Source organism: Grampus griseus (genome assembly GCF_964374135.1).
Source record: "Grampus griseus genome assembly, chromosome: 2".
Classification (NCBI taxonomy): Eukaryota; Metazoa; Chordata; class Mammalia; order Artiodactyla; family Delphinidae; genus Grampus; species Grampus griseus.
Window position 1 is genome coordinate 168,522,216 of NC_139018.1, and position 14,594 is coordinate 168,536,809.

Here is a 14,594-nt window from a genome sequence, read left to right on the forward strand (position 1 = left end):
AGATCTACTGACTCTGATGTGACTTGTTACCTAACGCAATAATCCATTTGGTTACCAATGAAAAATCTTAGTAGTCCATTGCTCTTTATAAAAAGAGCATCAGTTAAGTGTAAAAGAAGTCAAAAGGTTAAAAAAGGAGGGAGGGAAGAGTTTTAATAAAAAAAACCTCATCCAGTTATAGCTGGATAGGGTAGCGTCTTGCTAGCTACTTTTATAGAACTGTAAGGTTTTTCACCCGGAAAAACCACTCGGTCCCTCGGTGCTCTGTGTCTTGTTGAGTCAAGAGCACTCCCAGCCTGAGCCCGGAGCTCTCCTCCCCGGGGCTGGTGGCTGGGCTCTTCCGCAGGCTTGGTCACGGTTACTCCTACTCACAGTGAAAGTTCAAGTAAGAGGCTGTGTTACAGACAGTCTCACAAGTTTGTACTGCTGTTCTATGGACCCCCAGAGTGTAACATTCAAGCAAAACCTGTCTCCCAAACTCTCACACCACAGCCACAGAAGCACAGAAGGCTCTTAGCAGGCCAGGGGGCCTGAGGTTTGATCGGTTGTTTTTTGTTTTGTTTTTTAAAAATAATATCTAGAGGCTTGTGGCCTCCTAGGGGTGATTATTCCTACATAATGGCAGAAAACTGACCTCAAAAGGATTCTTCATTGGTAAATTGTCCCACCGTCACTTTGGGGAGAACGAGATTTCAAATGACCATCTCTAAATAGTCATAATTCAACTGGTGTTCACCTTTCCTGGAAGAATGATCCCAGAACCACCAAGCCCAGATTGAAGGAAAAAAAAGAAAAAAGTAAATATCTGACTTAAAAATCTCTTTCTATTTTACATGGTCTTTCTGGTAAGATGATTATTGTGTGTGTGTGTGTGTGTGTGTTTTAATTTATAATTTATTTTATTCACTTAGTACAGTAAGAACACCTTTCCATGCAATTAAATATATTTCCACAGAATCTTCTTTTTTTTTTAACCTTAAGCAACTAGTACTTTTTATGAGGTCATGGAGGTCCAAACAAATAAAAATCAATAGGCAGTAGAAACAAATCACAAAAGAGAGACCTCATTTCATACATAAGACCACCAGCGAGATTAGCAATCTTTTTCATTTGTACTATTTAAAGTAAATGGCCTGACGTAACTTTCACTGTTTAATCTTAAGGTGAATTTCAAAATCATTTGACTAAGCTTTTCAGATACAAAACCAAAGCACATTATATAAAGCTTCTCCTTTAAAAGACAAAAGACAATGAAGTAGCCGAGAGCAAAGAACTGTACTTTGTATCATCTAAAAATTCGACAAAGCACTTCTGCAATTATTTTCTTGCAGCTGATTCATACCTGAGCCTCTTTTTAACCTTCTTCGGGCCAGTTTGATTTGATCCTGTAGAATTTGAACCCAGTCTCTTGGGCCGGGAAGTTTATCCACGTGATTAGCAGTGCAGTATTTTTCTGTGAAGACTGAAAGAAAATGTGAAATATTGTTAAATATTTTAACAAAGAAAACATGCAGATCTGAAAAAGGAATATAACCCCAAGAAGGAAAAAAAAAAGAGTGTACTTCTAAAAGATGTCAGTTCTGCGGTGGATATTCTCAAAATCCATATGGCGTTCCTTTGGTGAAGATGGAGCTTGGCAGGGTCCATCCTACATACCATGTCCTGTGCTTCCAAATGAAACTGGTTACAGATATTAAGTAGTTCTACGGAAACTACTCTTTCTAATGGCTCCACGTCCATGTGTATGTGTCTTACGGGCAGAGCAGAAAATGCTTCCTAAGGGTCCATTGGCCCCATGACAGAATTCTGCAAGTGTATCAACATACTTCACTTTTCTGCTAACTCAAAATCAAATAGAAAATTATGCAAAAAGATGATGGTCTCGTGGCGATTCCTGCTAAGTCGATCGGCACTCAAAATAGAGGCAGTGCAGTTGGGTGTTAGTGAAAGTTCCAATCCTACTTTGAGTCAACCTCTTGCATCTTGTGCTAGCAGCTCCTAGGAAAGAGCTCCCTAATAAGCACAAAGGGAACTCTGGAGTCACGTGCTATGACAGTTGTCTCAGTAAAGCCGCACAGCGTGTGATGGTGCACGCAGCGCTGTGGTTGCCATTTCTACTTCACATATCGTTCCTGAGCACTTTTCAACCTGCTCCCCTCAAGGTCAAGGCCTGCTATGCGGTCACGTTGCACTGCCTCCTTGGTATTGAAAACATTGATAATTTTAATATTTTGAAGGTTTCTTTTAAAAAGAAAGGACAGAGGAAAATGTTGACAGATTCAACTACACAAAGCTGTAACATTTCTATTGAATAAAAAATAAACATTTCACTTGAATGAGCAGAGCTAGTTGCACTAAATCTACCACGATAGGAAGAGCTCATCCCAAATGAAAGAGCAACTTCAAGCCTCCACCGATAAATGGAAAAAGTACACTTAGCAAAACATGTTCAAATAATTTGTAAGCCCCCAAGTTGCAAAACACTTTATACCTACTAAATTAGAAAAACAATTACGCTAATACTTAAGATGGATAAAATTCTGTGAATCTGGCGCATTCAAATATGACTGTTGGCATAAATTGGCAAAACCCTTTTGGGAGATAAGATGGTTCTATATAATGAGACATGAAACTGTTCTTCCTTGGGACTGGTAATCCTATTCCTAGAAATTTATCCTAAGGAAATAGTAATATGGAAGAAGGGAAAAAAGTCATAAACAGTCGTCCCCTGGTCTCTGTGGGGCATGGGTCCCAGGGCCCCCATGGTACCAAAATCCACGGATGCTCGAGTTCCGTATATACAATGTGTATTATATGCATACAACCTATGCACATCCTCCTGTATACTTTGAATCATTTCTGGATGACTTATTATACCTAATACCACGTCGATGCTATGTCAGTAGGTGCCTGCACTTGGCAAATTGAAGTGTCGCTTTTGGGAACTTCCTGGAATTCTTTTTCAAATACTTTTGATTGGCAGCTGGTTATACCTACAGGTGCAGAGCCTGTGGATCCGAGGGGCCGAGTGTACAAACATCAACAATCCAATTGTGCAGGAAGAGATGCAGGGCAGCAAGGGGCGGGTGGACGTGAGGGGGTGGGAGCACGGGATGCCCTTCAGGAATCGACACCATTGCGGGAATCGGGGCCAGCGCTAGTGAAGATGAAGGGGTGACGGGGAACAGATCAGGAACTAGCATGACCCGGTGAATACAGGAGGAAGGTGTGTGAGGGGAGCTGCGAGATGCATCAGGTGTGGCTTGGAACACGTTGAGTTCGGGGTGTTTGCGGAGTCCTCACATGGGGACAGCTGGCGGGTATTTCAACACAGAAGCCTTTGGTTCAGGGAAGGGGTCCTGGAGGAAGATGCAGGTTCGAGGGGCACAAACATATATGTGGTCATTAAAACGACAAGAGAAAAAACATTGACCAGGGAGAAGTTTCCGAGTGGACAGAGCACTGGCCAAGCACAGAGAGGACCCCCGGGTCTGAAAGGAGGTTGAGGCACGGGAGACCAGGAAGGAGCCGGAAGCGTGGTCTTGCAGGCGCAAGTGGTGGGACCCACAGCCCCGAGTGCAGACGAAGGGCCAGGAAAGAGGTGAGGAAAGAGTCCCTGGAGGCCGTCATCAAGGGCGTGGGGAGGGCGGCCACAGATGACAGTCTCCAAACGCCAGGCCTGGCGGTGGGCTTGGGGGGAGGAAGGGGCGGGGGAGGAAGGATGGGGATGGGGGAGGCGGCCAGTGGGGATCCAGGGAGGATGGGGGGACAGTCTAAGGAACCATGTACCAGAGGAACTGGGGGAGGGTCGGCATTCGGGAGAGGGATGGGGGGTTACCCTCGACCGGGACCAGGAGGAAAGCTTCCTCCTCTGAACCCAGAGGAGGAGAAGACAGGGGTGGACTTAGAAGGGATCAAGGTGGGTCCTCATCGCTCCTGACGCCTCAATGAACTCAGTGGTGAAGGGCGTGGAGAATGCGGGAACGTCTGGAAGTGCCCAGAGGAGAACAGGAACAGGAAGGCAGCAGACGAGAGCGCAGGATGCCGAGTAGGAGCGGGGCTGCGTGCTTGTGGCAGCAGTGGCCATAGGGCGGGTGTTTTCTCCAGGGCACCTGGCAGCTCCTCGTCTGGGGTGGAGACACCCGATGGGAGGGCTGCTGTAGGGTTAGGAGTTCGCCGGACAGGTTTGGCAGAAGGACAGGATATAAAGCATTGAAGGTGGTGGTGAAGATGCCCCCTGGGATGAAATTACAGCTTTCTTCACCCACCCTTCCTTTCCACCCATATCTGGGAAGCACGTGAAGCCAGAAAATGGCTTAGACTCGGGCAAATCTATGGAGATCAGGGAATGGATATATCAGTGGGGTTGGCAAGGAGATGCCGGGGAAAAGGGGCAACTGAGAATATAATGGTGGAGCGTCAAATGTTGGCAGCGAGCAGGACGTGTGGTCAACGGTGTGGGGTTGAAGTGTAGTGGAGATGAAAGCCAGTGAGGACGAGGTCTGGACACTCTAGCTAGGGGGTCACGGGATCTCTCATGTGGATGGTGAAGTTATCCAAGATGGCAGCAGGACCTGGGAGTGAGGGGAAGGAAGATGCAGAGGTGTGCTGATGGAAAGGCTCCATCCTAGCCCCAACTGAGAAGAGGAGGAGAGATAAGGAGGAGGGAGGGTTAAGGTCCAGGGAGAATATCAACCAGGCTGCCCAATCTACGATACATGGGGCACGCGAGTAAGCAGTCTCCACCTGGGAGAGATGCAGAGGGGACAGCATCCCCGGGGTAGGGGTGCTTCTGAATCTCCTGTACCAGATTATAGACAGGGGTCTTCGGGGGTCTTTATTTTCTCTCCCTAAAAGCACCTACTGCAGTGCCCTAGACTAAGAACGCCATAAACATTTGAAGAATAAACATATTTTCTACTTTTGTTTCTAATGGAAGTAAATACAATAGCTCAGATATTTAGGCTAATTGGGGGAGAAAGGCCTATCTGAATTAGTAGGAAGTCTTAATAGCATATATTTAAAGAAACAAGGTTTTATTACATTCAAATGCCCACAGTGACACTTCTTAATCAGAGGGCTGCCGAAAAGTTCTTGAAATCGTGTTTTAACGAACAAAAGAAAATATTTGTATTTGGCACCCTATTCGATTATAGGAAAATGTATACCACAGAAATGATTGAATACACCGTCTTAGCAGGTAAACCTCTCCCTCCTTCCTTGTAATGTTATTTATGTAATTAATTTCCATAGCAACCCCTCTCTTCTTAGATTGGGAAATGCATGCATTCAAATTAGCCCACATTAGAAAGCAGAGATTCGAAATTAACAACACAGATTTGGATTATGCCAACATCAAAGTGATTCCCAGCAACCACGTGTGTCAACGACTAGGTCCAGGAGAAACAGAGGGAAGGTCTCCCACTGTGTAGGTGGCTTCCAAGCGGATCTTTCTCACCATTTTAAGCTCAAGTGTTCTGCCGCTCGTTCAAAAGGTGACAATTTCTGGTTATTATTTTCTCCTTGCAGTGAAAAGTTATCTGGTTTCAATCATAAGAAGCCAGGGAAATCTCTGCCTCCTGGGTCTCCCTTTGCTTGCAAAGCATTGGGCTTTCCGAAAAATACCTCTACAAACAGATATTTCCATCGGGCATATTATTGACATTCTGGTTCATGGCTTACACTCAAACTTAAACTTTTAACTAGAATCTACCTACAGAGGATGAAATCCTATTCTTTCTGTTACATGCGCAGATGAGTCCTGAGAACAGGGCCAAAGGACAGTCATTGTATTGATCTGAGAACACTCCATATGCTATGTGGATAGAGGTATCGGGTAAGGAGAACATATTTTTTGCTATGTGAATCTATAGCTAAAGGTCAAGCTATTATCCTGGCAATAGTTCCATTAGGAGTAATGATGTGAAAAGAGGTACTGCATTTATGAGCTGGGTTTCCTACTATGTTAATAGTGGGTCATTAAGAATCAGAGTAGAACAGTTTGCATTTACCCTTAGAATGCAGTAGGTCCTAAAAAGAAATTTCCCTCTCCTCCTGTTTTAATATATTAAGGGGAAGCAAGGGATAATTTTAAACACGTCCGAATAATCCGAACAAGTGGATTAAGGCCAACAATTAAACTAAATAAAACAGTGGAAGCATCTACTCTGCTTACATACTTTGAGGTCCCAAGGCACAAAAGAGTATGTGAGGTCACCAGGGAAATGACAAATGTTCAGTTTGATCTGTACGTGAATAAGGACTTTTCTCAGATGCTTGCATTCATTCGAGCCATGCCCTTTAACTGTGTATCAATAATGAATAAGCTAGTGGTGGCTGAGTGGATCCTTCCCTGGGAACGTGGCATCTAATATAATCGTCAGTGAACACGGCGGTGTGTAGCGTGTCTGGATGTGATGAGCTGGGGGCAGAGCAGATCGGCTGCATCCCCCAAACAGCTCTGTTCACACGATGGTTCCTAGAGGACTCTTCATGAGGCTTTTTCTGGCTCTCTGCACTGAGAAAAGCAGGACATGGTACGGATGTTTAAAGAAAGCCACTGGATCACACAGACAATTTAAGAAGCAGGAGAAGACTTATAGAGTTTTAATTTCACTGTGAAATCCTCTAACTGGGTTAAAACTCCGGCCAGCTGTGAGAGCCCAGCTTCTGATTTGTTGACTCAGTGTTAACCTCTGGTCAGACAGACAAGCGGAAATCAAGACTTAACATCAAGCAGAACTGAAAGTGGGGTCCTCGTTAGATCTGCCAAACTGCCTGAGGCTGTGCGGGCCCGGGTCAAGGGTGAGAAAGGGAACCCGAGCCTTCGGGCTGTGCCCACCTCCTCCCATCAAGTGAGGATAAAAGCCAGTGCCCCTCCCACATTTCCCTCTTCCCTTTGACTCTTTCCAAGCTATGATTTGAAACCTCCCACGTGCTAAGTACCATCTATCTATCTCATTTAATCTTGGCAAGAACCCGGTGGCACAGGTATTGTGATCCCATTGGACAGATGACAAGCTCAAAGTTCGGGCAGGTTAAATGACCGGCCCAAGATGGCACAGCTAATAGGGATTATTTTCCACATAAATTAATTAAGTTTTAATTTAGCGTTGTATATGAGCACACAGATTCTGTAAAGGAATAATGACCGAATTCTCCAGAGGCAAACTGACAGCTCAGGTAATGCTTCCATGTGAGAGCTGTGAATGCTGCTCTACTTTGAACCACACGAAGCAGAAGTGTGGCAGCCAACGGGGGAGGGAGACCCAGGCAGGTCTGTGAGATCATGGTCCCCCCATATTAAGGGGCCCAGGTGGCCTTGGTATGGAAGGGAGAGGGACACGGACTCCGGTAGCTTGGGTGTATAGTGAGGGTGAAATAAGGACATCTGCAGAACAAAGACTGAAAGACTATGTCACACAGACTGGCATTCAAAGAATTACTAAAGGCTGTATGTACCTGAGGAAAAAGAAACCAAACGTGAAAGGAAAGATGGGGGTGGAGGGGAAGAAAGGGAGGGCATGACCTGTAGGATATTAAGAATTACTGCGATGCCAAACTAATGAAAACGGTGTGATACTGGCTCAGAGGCAGATAAAAGACCAAGTGTAAACATGGAAAAGGGGAGCTTAGCCTATGAAAGAGGTGGAATTACAATTCACGTTAAAAAAAAAAAAAAGAAGTATGGTGTTAAAATGACTAACGACCCATAGAGAAAAACACATTCAATCGCTCCCTCACATTTTAGGCAAAAGTAAATTCCAGGTGGATAAAAGACCTGAATATGAAAGAGAAAACGTTAAAACTTTGTTGGAAAAAGAAAAAGAGAATGTCATTACATAATCAGGGCAGGGAGAATTTCTTTAAAAGGGCACAAGAAATGCACAAAGCATAAAGTAATCTATCTGACTGTTAAACCTAAACTTTGGTATGATAAAGGACTTCACCGGCAAAGTTTCTACAAGTCGGAAAGTGAGAAAAAATATTTTTAATACCTGTAACAGAGGAAAGAATGCATGTAAGTCAATAAGGAAACAAAAACTAATGGGAACATAGGAAAAGGATGGAAATTCACAGAGCAAAATAACCAAATAGTCATAAATATGAAATGACGCTCAACCTTGTTAATTATCAGGGAACCCACCACTGAGGTGTCATTTGAGACCAATCAGACTGGCAAAGAGTAAAATTTGTTAACACCAGATGTTGGCAAGAATGAGGAAAAATGGGATTTCGTATCCATTGCTGGTGGATGTCTAAGTGATACTGTTGGCTTTAGAGAGCCATTTGGCAACACCTAGTGGTGCTGACGATGCTTCTACCCCGAGACTCAATTCCACTGCCCACTGCACGTCGTCCTCCATGGAAAATCGTGAGCAAGGAGAACCAACTAACTTAGCAGAAGGCTGGGGAAAGAAAGCGCTTTATTTACACAGTGGTGAGCAGTTGAAATGAATGCACTAGTTTTATAAGTGTGCTGATATGAGTAAACTTGAGAAACAAAGACACAAGCTTGCAGAAAGTAGAGCCTGAGGCCGTGTATAACATATAGACTCACAAATTCGCAAAACGGTAGTAAACGTGAGGTATGGATACACACTTACGCAGTAAAGTAAAAACAGCGTGAACAGGGAAGATTCACAGCAACTTCACGTTACGCTGGAGCAGCGGGGAGAAAGAGTCTGGTGAGGAACATTCTGATTCTTAAACTAAAGGAGCGGGGTGGTGGGGAGGGTATGAAGTAACATCTGTTTTCAATCTCAGTGGTAAGACGGAGAGAAAAGGAATCGCGGAAAATGTCTTCAACACGTTCAAGATGAAGATGAATACCGTTATTTCCACTTCTGACCTCAAGACTACTTACTGCTAAGGGGGACAAACGCTGTTCTTCAATCAGTCTATGAAGAAATCAGACAGTGGCTCCTAGGATGAGGGCATGGAAATGCCAATGCTGACTTGTCTCAAGCACACTCCTTACACACACTGTCTCAGGATGAGCACCAAAAGCTTTCCTTAAAAGAGAACCGGAAGACTCGGTGATCGGCCTGCTGGGAGGAACAGGTGAGGGCAAGAATCCATCACCCTGTAGGTCTCAGCTGAAATGCGACCTTCTCAGGCAAGGTCTCCCTGAGTTCGTTAACCAGTGGTTTTTAAATAATACCATCTAGTGATCGCCTAGACTATAAACTCAACAAGGGCAGAGATCACAGCTCTCTCGTTCATGGCTGGCACATAACAGGCAGCATGAATGTATGGTTTGTGGAAGAATAAATCTGAGAAACTCTTTTTCTCTGGTCTTTGACTTAACTTGAAAGAACTGAAGGAAGAGTTTCTTCAGTAAATAGCCAATGGTCTTGAAATACACGGAGTCCTGGAATTCATTTCAGGTTTGATTTAACAATAAGCCTTACAGTGGTTCTTGAAATACACGGAGTCCTGGAATTCATTTCAGGTTTGATTTAACAATAAGCCTTACAGTGGTTCTTGAAATACACGGAGTCCTGGAATCCATTTCAGGTTTGATTTAACAATAAGCCTTACAGTGGTTCTTGAAATACACGGAGTCCTGGAATCCATTTCAGGTTTGATTTAACAATAAGCCTTACAGTGGTTCTTGAAATACACGGAGTCCTGGAATTCATTTCAGGTTTGATTTAACAATAAGCCTTACAGTGGTTCGTCAACGAATGCACCTAAATCTGAAGTCTCCAGATTAGAAGTAAAGATAAGGAGATACAGTCATGCAAACAATAATGTGTTTATTGATGAGATCGGAATATCCTACTGAACTGCATATGCAGGAGACTGCAAGGCGATTGGCTGTCCCAGCAGGGTGATAGCTACAGTAACAACCACCCAATACTTCGTCCCTTGCTGCTGATCCTTGCACGGGGCTGTAACTTCCAGTTGGTTGTTGTAATGAAAAGCAATCTAGTTATCCATAAAACTGATTCCCAGTCGTATTTAATTATGAGAATTTGGACAAAATTCACTGACCCATAGTATTTCTGAACTGGAAGAGACTTGAAAAATTAGCCAAGCCACACGCTTTTTTTTTCAAGAGAAGGTAATGTTTCAAGACCTTACGTGGCAGGGTTGGGAGTAAACCTACGTCCCGCGATGCTCCTTTCACTGTCTCCAAACTTGCTGGGACTTGGAGGTTTCAACAATCTTGTGGAATCACAGTGATTCTCAAAGATTTGAGGCCAGAGTAGTCTGGAGGAAGAGAACAGTATCCTCTGTCTCCCTTTATTTAGTTTTTGCTACAATGGGGTCTCTGTCTAAGAGGAAGTGCCTTTAATGGTGTCTTACATTAAACGAAGTTAATTTTAATTTACTTTTATTTAAGAAAGCCCTCAGCAGACCTAGTCTGCAACACAACTAGTGGGAAGTACAACACTTTCCTTCGGCTTGCAGTGCTGCAACACGTTTGTTTCACGTGCTTGGTGTATTTTAAGGGGATGTATTATATCTGCTAAATATTAAGATCTGGTTGATAACGAACTTTGGTAAAATGGTATTTTACTCTTTACCCCTTTTTTTGGCAAAGAGAAATATTTCAAGATCATAGATTTATAGAAATTCTACTTGGAAGGCATCTTGGAAATAGTATAACTCATTTATTTCATAGATCTGGAACTGAGAGCCTCAAGTGAAACAAAATTTAAAAGGTCGAGAATCCTCAGTTCAGACAGTTGGTCAGTGGCACAAAAGCACGTGTCCGCCAAGTGCCCAAGCACAGCCTCATAGAATGCTTCTATGTTTATCTGTTCTTTATAGAAATGCATGAGGAGAAAGTGCTGAGTTTTTCTCTGAGTTCTTAAAGCTAGGGTTTCTTGGCACATGAACTTTCGAAGTCATTCCATGAGGTCCTGAGTTCGCCCACTAGCCAGTAACAGTCACAGGACCAGAATGAGTTATGACACATTTGGGAAGTTCAAGGACCATCCTATCCCTCACAACCACCTAAATTCAGAGATGGCCAAGGTGGGAAGAATAAGAATGATGAGCCGGGAGAGCGGTGGGGGTGATGCGGGCCCTGCCCATGGGGCTCAGGTCATCAGAGCAACACACTTGCCGCATCCCTGCCTGCATCTACCTGCGGCTGATGTCGCAGAGTGAACACTGGGGTGAAGATGCTGGGCATTAGGACAGGGCTGATGCCTCAGATTTTGTTTCCTGTTCTTTTTAAACGGTGACAACTCCCTTCTAATTGAGATCAGCTTGAAGGAAGTTTGGGGCTTATGTTGAGGCGGACAATTAAAAAGTTCTCAAACTTTTCCTTGATACTCTCTTTGAGGCATGAAGGATGCCTCCTTGATACTCTCTTTGAGGCCATCAGGATGGATGCTAGAAAAACACAGGGATGGATAAGTGTACAGATATAGCAAGGAGTCTTGAGATGGAAAAGACAGAAAATGGCAGATATAGCCTGCTTACGGATTCTATTTTGGGGTTTATTTAAAATCAAAATCCCACAAGAAACTTATTATACTTTACCTTTTGGAGATGATTACTCTCTGGCATGAATGAAAGTGCGAGAAACTACACTTCCTGTATTGCGCGTCGTGGAGACGGCTCTTTGACATTTAACAATAATCCACGCTTTCAGAGCCCCCGTGGAATACAAATTAGGTTTTATATTCAGGGTTACCTTGATGGTTTTGACTGACACGATTTAGACCCTTCTTGAGTGCTCTGCACCACTTGATTTGTCTGTTGCTGTTTTTCTTCTATCTTCAAACTTATATTCTGCCTTCTCGAATTTCAGCTGCCCTCTTCCAACTGGTCATGGAGAAGTTGTGTGCTTATCCTGTTATTCATGCCTTGTATACATCCAATCGGGTGGAGTTGTGGTTTTTTTTTTAAAATACATTTATTTATGTAATTTATTCTTTTGGCTGCATTGGGTCTTCGTTGCTACACACGGGCTTTCTCTAGTTGCAGCGAGCAGGGGCTACTCTTCCTTGCGGTGCGCGGGCTTCTCATTGCGGTGGCTTCTCTTGTTCTGGAGCATGGGCTCTAGGCGCGCGGGCTCAGTAGTTGTGGCTCACGGGCTCTAGAGCGCAGACTCAGTAGTTATGGCACACGGGCTTAGCTGCTCCGCGGCATGTGGGATCTTCCCGGACCAGGGCTCGAACCCGTGTCCCCTCCATTGGCAGGCGGATTCTTAACCACTGCGCCACCAGGGAAGTCCTGGAGTTGTGTTTTGATTTTTAAGAAACCACCTTTTTCAGTGAGGATGAATTGACTGCCTGATTCCCTTCATCCCTCTTTCTTTCCTTCCTGCATTTATTGATCGTTAATTGTGTTTCACATGCCACGGAATATGCAAAGCAAATATTCCCCATGTAAGATTTGCTCCCTAGGAACTTAACAGTCTTGTTGGAAAGATAAGATGTCTAAACACAAGTAGGATGGCCATAGATCCTGATTTGCCCAGGATAGTTCACAATGTCTGTTTTCCTGGTGAAATGATTAACAGCACCATTTTCACTCTCAAAAGAGTCCCGGTTTGGGCAATAAATGATACAGTCATCCTTCACATAAACCATGAGTAGCAAAGCGAAGGGTCAGGATGGATTGCTAAGCGGTCTAAAGGTAACACGTGCCATAGGAATTAGAGAAAGGAGAAATCAATGGAGGCTCGGGCATCAGGAGAAAAGTCTCATGGGAGAGATGATGAGACTTGGGCCGGACCAAGAAGAATGAGCTGGATCTGTCTACAAAGAGAGGAAGACCCTGTAGCCCTGGGGAACACAGCACAACTCAAAGTCCAAAATGACTATGTGATGCTTGAGGAACAGTGTCAGTGCTGGGCTGCGCCGCCGGGTAGGAGCCCAGGGAAATGTGGCTGGGAGAAGAGGAAAATCAAGCTACGGGAAGTCTGGGTAAGGCCAGGGTTTGCGCTTGATTTCATGGGCAAAGAAGCGGTAGGAAAAACGTCATGAACTCTTGTCTTACAGAAGAAGAAATGAGGGTCAGGGAGGATATTTCAAGAGTGTTTCTGCCAAACTTCAGGGACAAGGTGATGGACAGCTTGACTAGGATGGTATCAGAGAAGCCAGAGGCCGGTGAATGGGAGAGAAGGGACGAAAAGAACTGACGGGACCGGGTCGTGAAGTGGGATTAGTAGCAGAAGGGAAAAAAAAAAAAAAAAAGGCATTGACGGTGATTCTGAACTTTCAAACTTGAAAAGTAGGAGAATGTTGATGCTTCTGTGAAAATTAATGTGTCTGCTACATCAATAACCTATTTACATTTCTATCTCCCCTGACCTCTGTTCTCTACTTGTACCAGTTACTCCCCATACTAACACTTTCAGCTCACTGAGAACAGGGACTGGATCCTACCCAGAGCCTGGTATACAACAGAGGCACTCAGTAAAGGAATGAATGAATGAATGAATGAATAAATAGCTTGTATAAAAAAATGTGTCTGCTAGGGGGTGTTAGTGTTAGAAGCCCCAGGCCACCTTTCAGGTGATGCACGTGTGGGTAAGAAGGACCACCGCTGACTCTAGAAAGAGGCCAGGCCAGGCCCCCATGCCCGGTGGTTAGGCTGGATGTCCTGCGTGCCTTGGTGGCTGCTGTCAACTGTCTCTCTTGCTCCTGGCTTGTGTCCACATTTCTACTTAGGATTTGCCTGCACGTAGTTGTAGATGGCTAAGCTGCCTCCACACGGGGGGAGATGAAGAGGTTGGGGGAGACATGGACATAACATAACCGACACTGGATGTGCTCTGTGATCAAAGGGACAGGGTGGATACAGGGGCACCAGGGTTCTGAGAAATCCCAGGAGCTGATGATGGAGAGGTGTGAAAATCTAACCAAGAGCCGGAAGCACCAGAAAGAAGAACCTGGAAACACAGTCAGCGTAACAGAAGGCTTGACTCAAGGAGCAGTCGGTGAGAAAACCCGACTCATTCCAAAAGGCAGCGTCTCTCTCTTCTAAGGATGCTTTTAACCGGACAGATGCAGCCAGGCTTGCTCTTATACAAAGATGTCTTCAAGGCAGCCACAATAGATGACAGCTTTCAGTTCAATTTGAAATAAAGGTCTATGGATTTTGAGGCATTTTCTTAATGGAAGCTGACACAGATCCTTAGTTTTTTTTTTGTGGGCTTACCATCAGTCCCTGGTACTACGGTGACAGCAACTATTCCACGATCAGCTGCATAAACCCCTCTAGGGCAGCGATCCAAGCAAATGTCAATTCCCGAGTCTCTCAGATTTCTGCAGCATACCTTGTATGAGAGAGTCAATAACTCTTCGTGGAAATGAATTAAAATAATTGTCAGATCACTAGCACCAACGACAGGTCCAGGAGAAAAGCTACGAGGAATTATGCAATTTGACCAATTTTGGACTCATTATCCAATTCTGCTTCCCAGCAGTGGGAAAGAAAAGAGGAGAGATGTGGCATTACCTGAAGACGCTGGTGAGCGTTTCAGATCGGCCACACAATTCAGGGGTCTAAAGGAAAAAGAGATGGGCTACACAGAAAACACTGCCCCTTCCTTGGGACCTCTGACTTGCCTCTGCCAGAAAACTGTCATGATAAATAAACAGATCGGCAACGTCCACCAGGGG

General features: G+C 44.5%; 1 protein-coding gene across 1 annotated transcript in view; it reads right to left on the bottom strand.

Annotated features, from left to right (window-relative positions):
• Positions 1-14,594, bottom strand: part of BEND7 (BEN domain containing 7) — a 77,001-nt gene that overhangs the window by 12,923 nt on the left and 49,484 nt on the right. Inside the window, exon 7 of the mRNA XM_082647381.1 lies at positions 1,343-1,462. Coding sequence (XP_082503507.1) covers positions 1,343-1,462 — 120 coding nt within the window. The remainder of the gene's footprint in view (positions 1-1,342; positions 1,463-14,594) is intronic.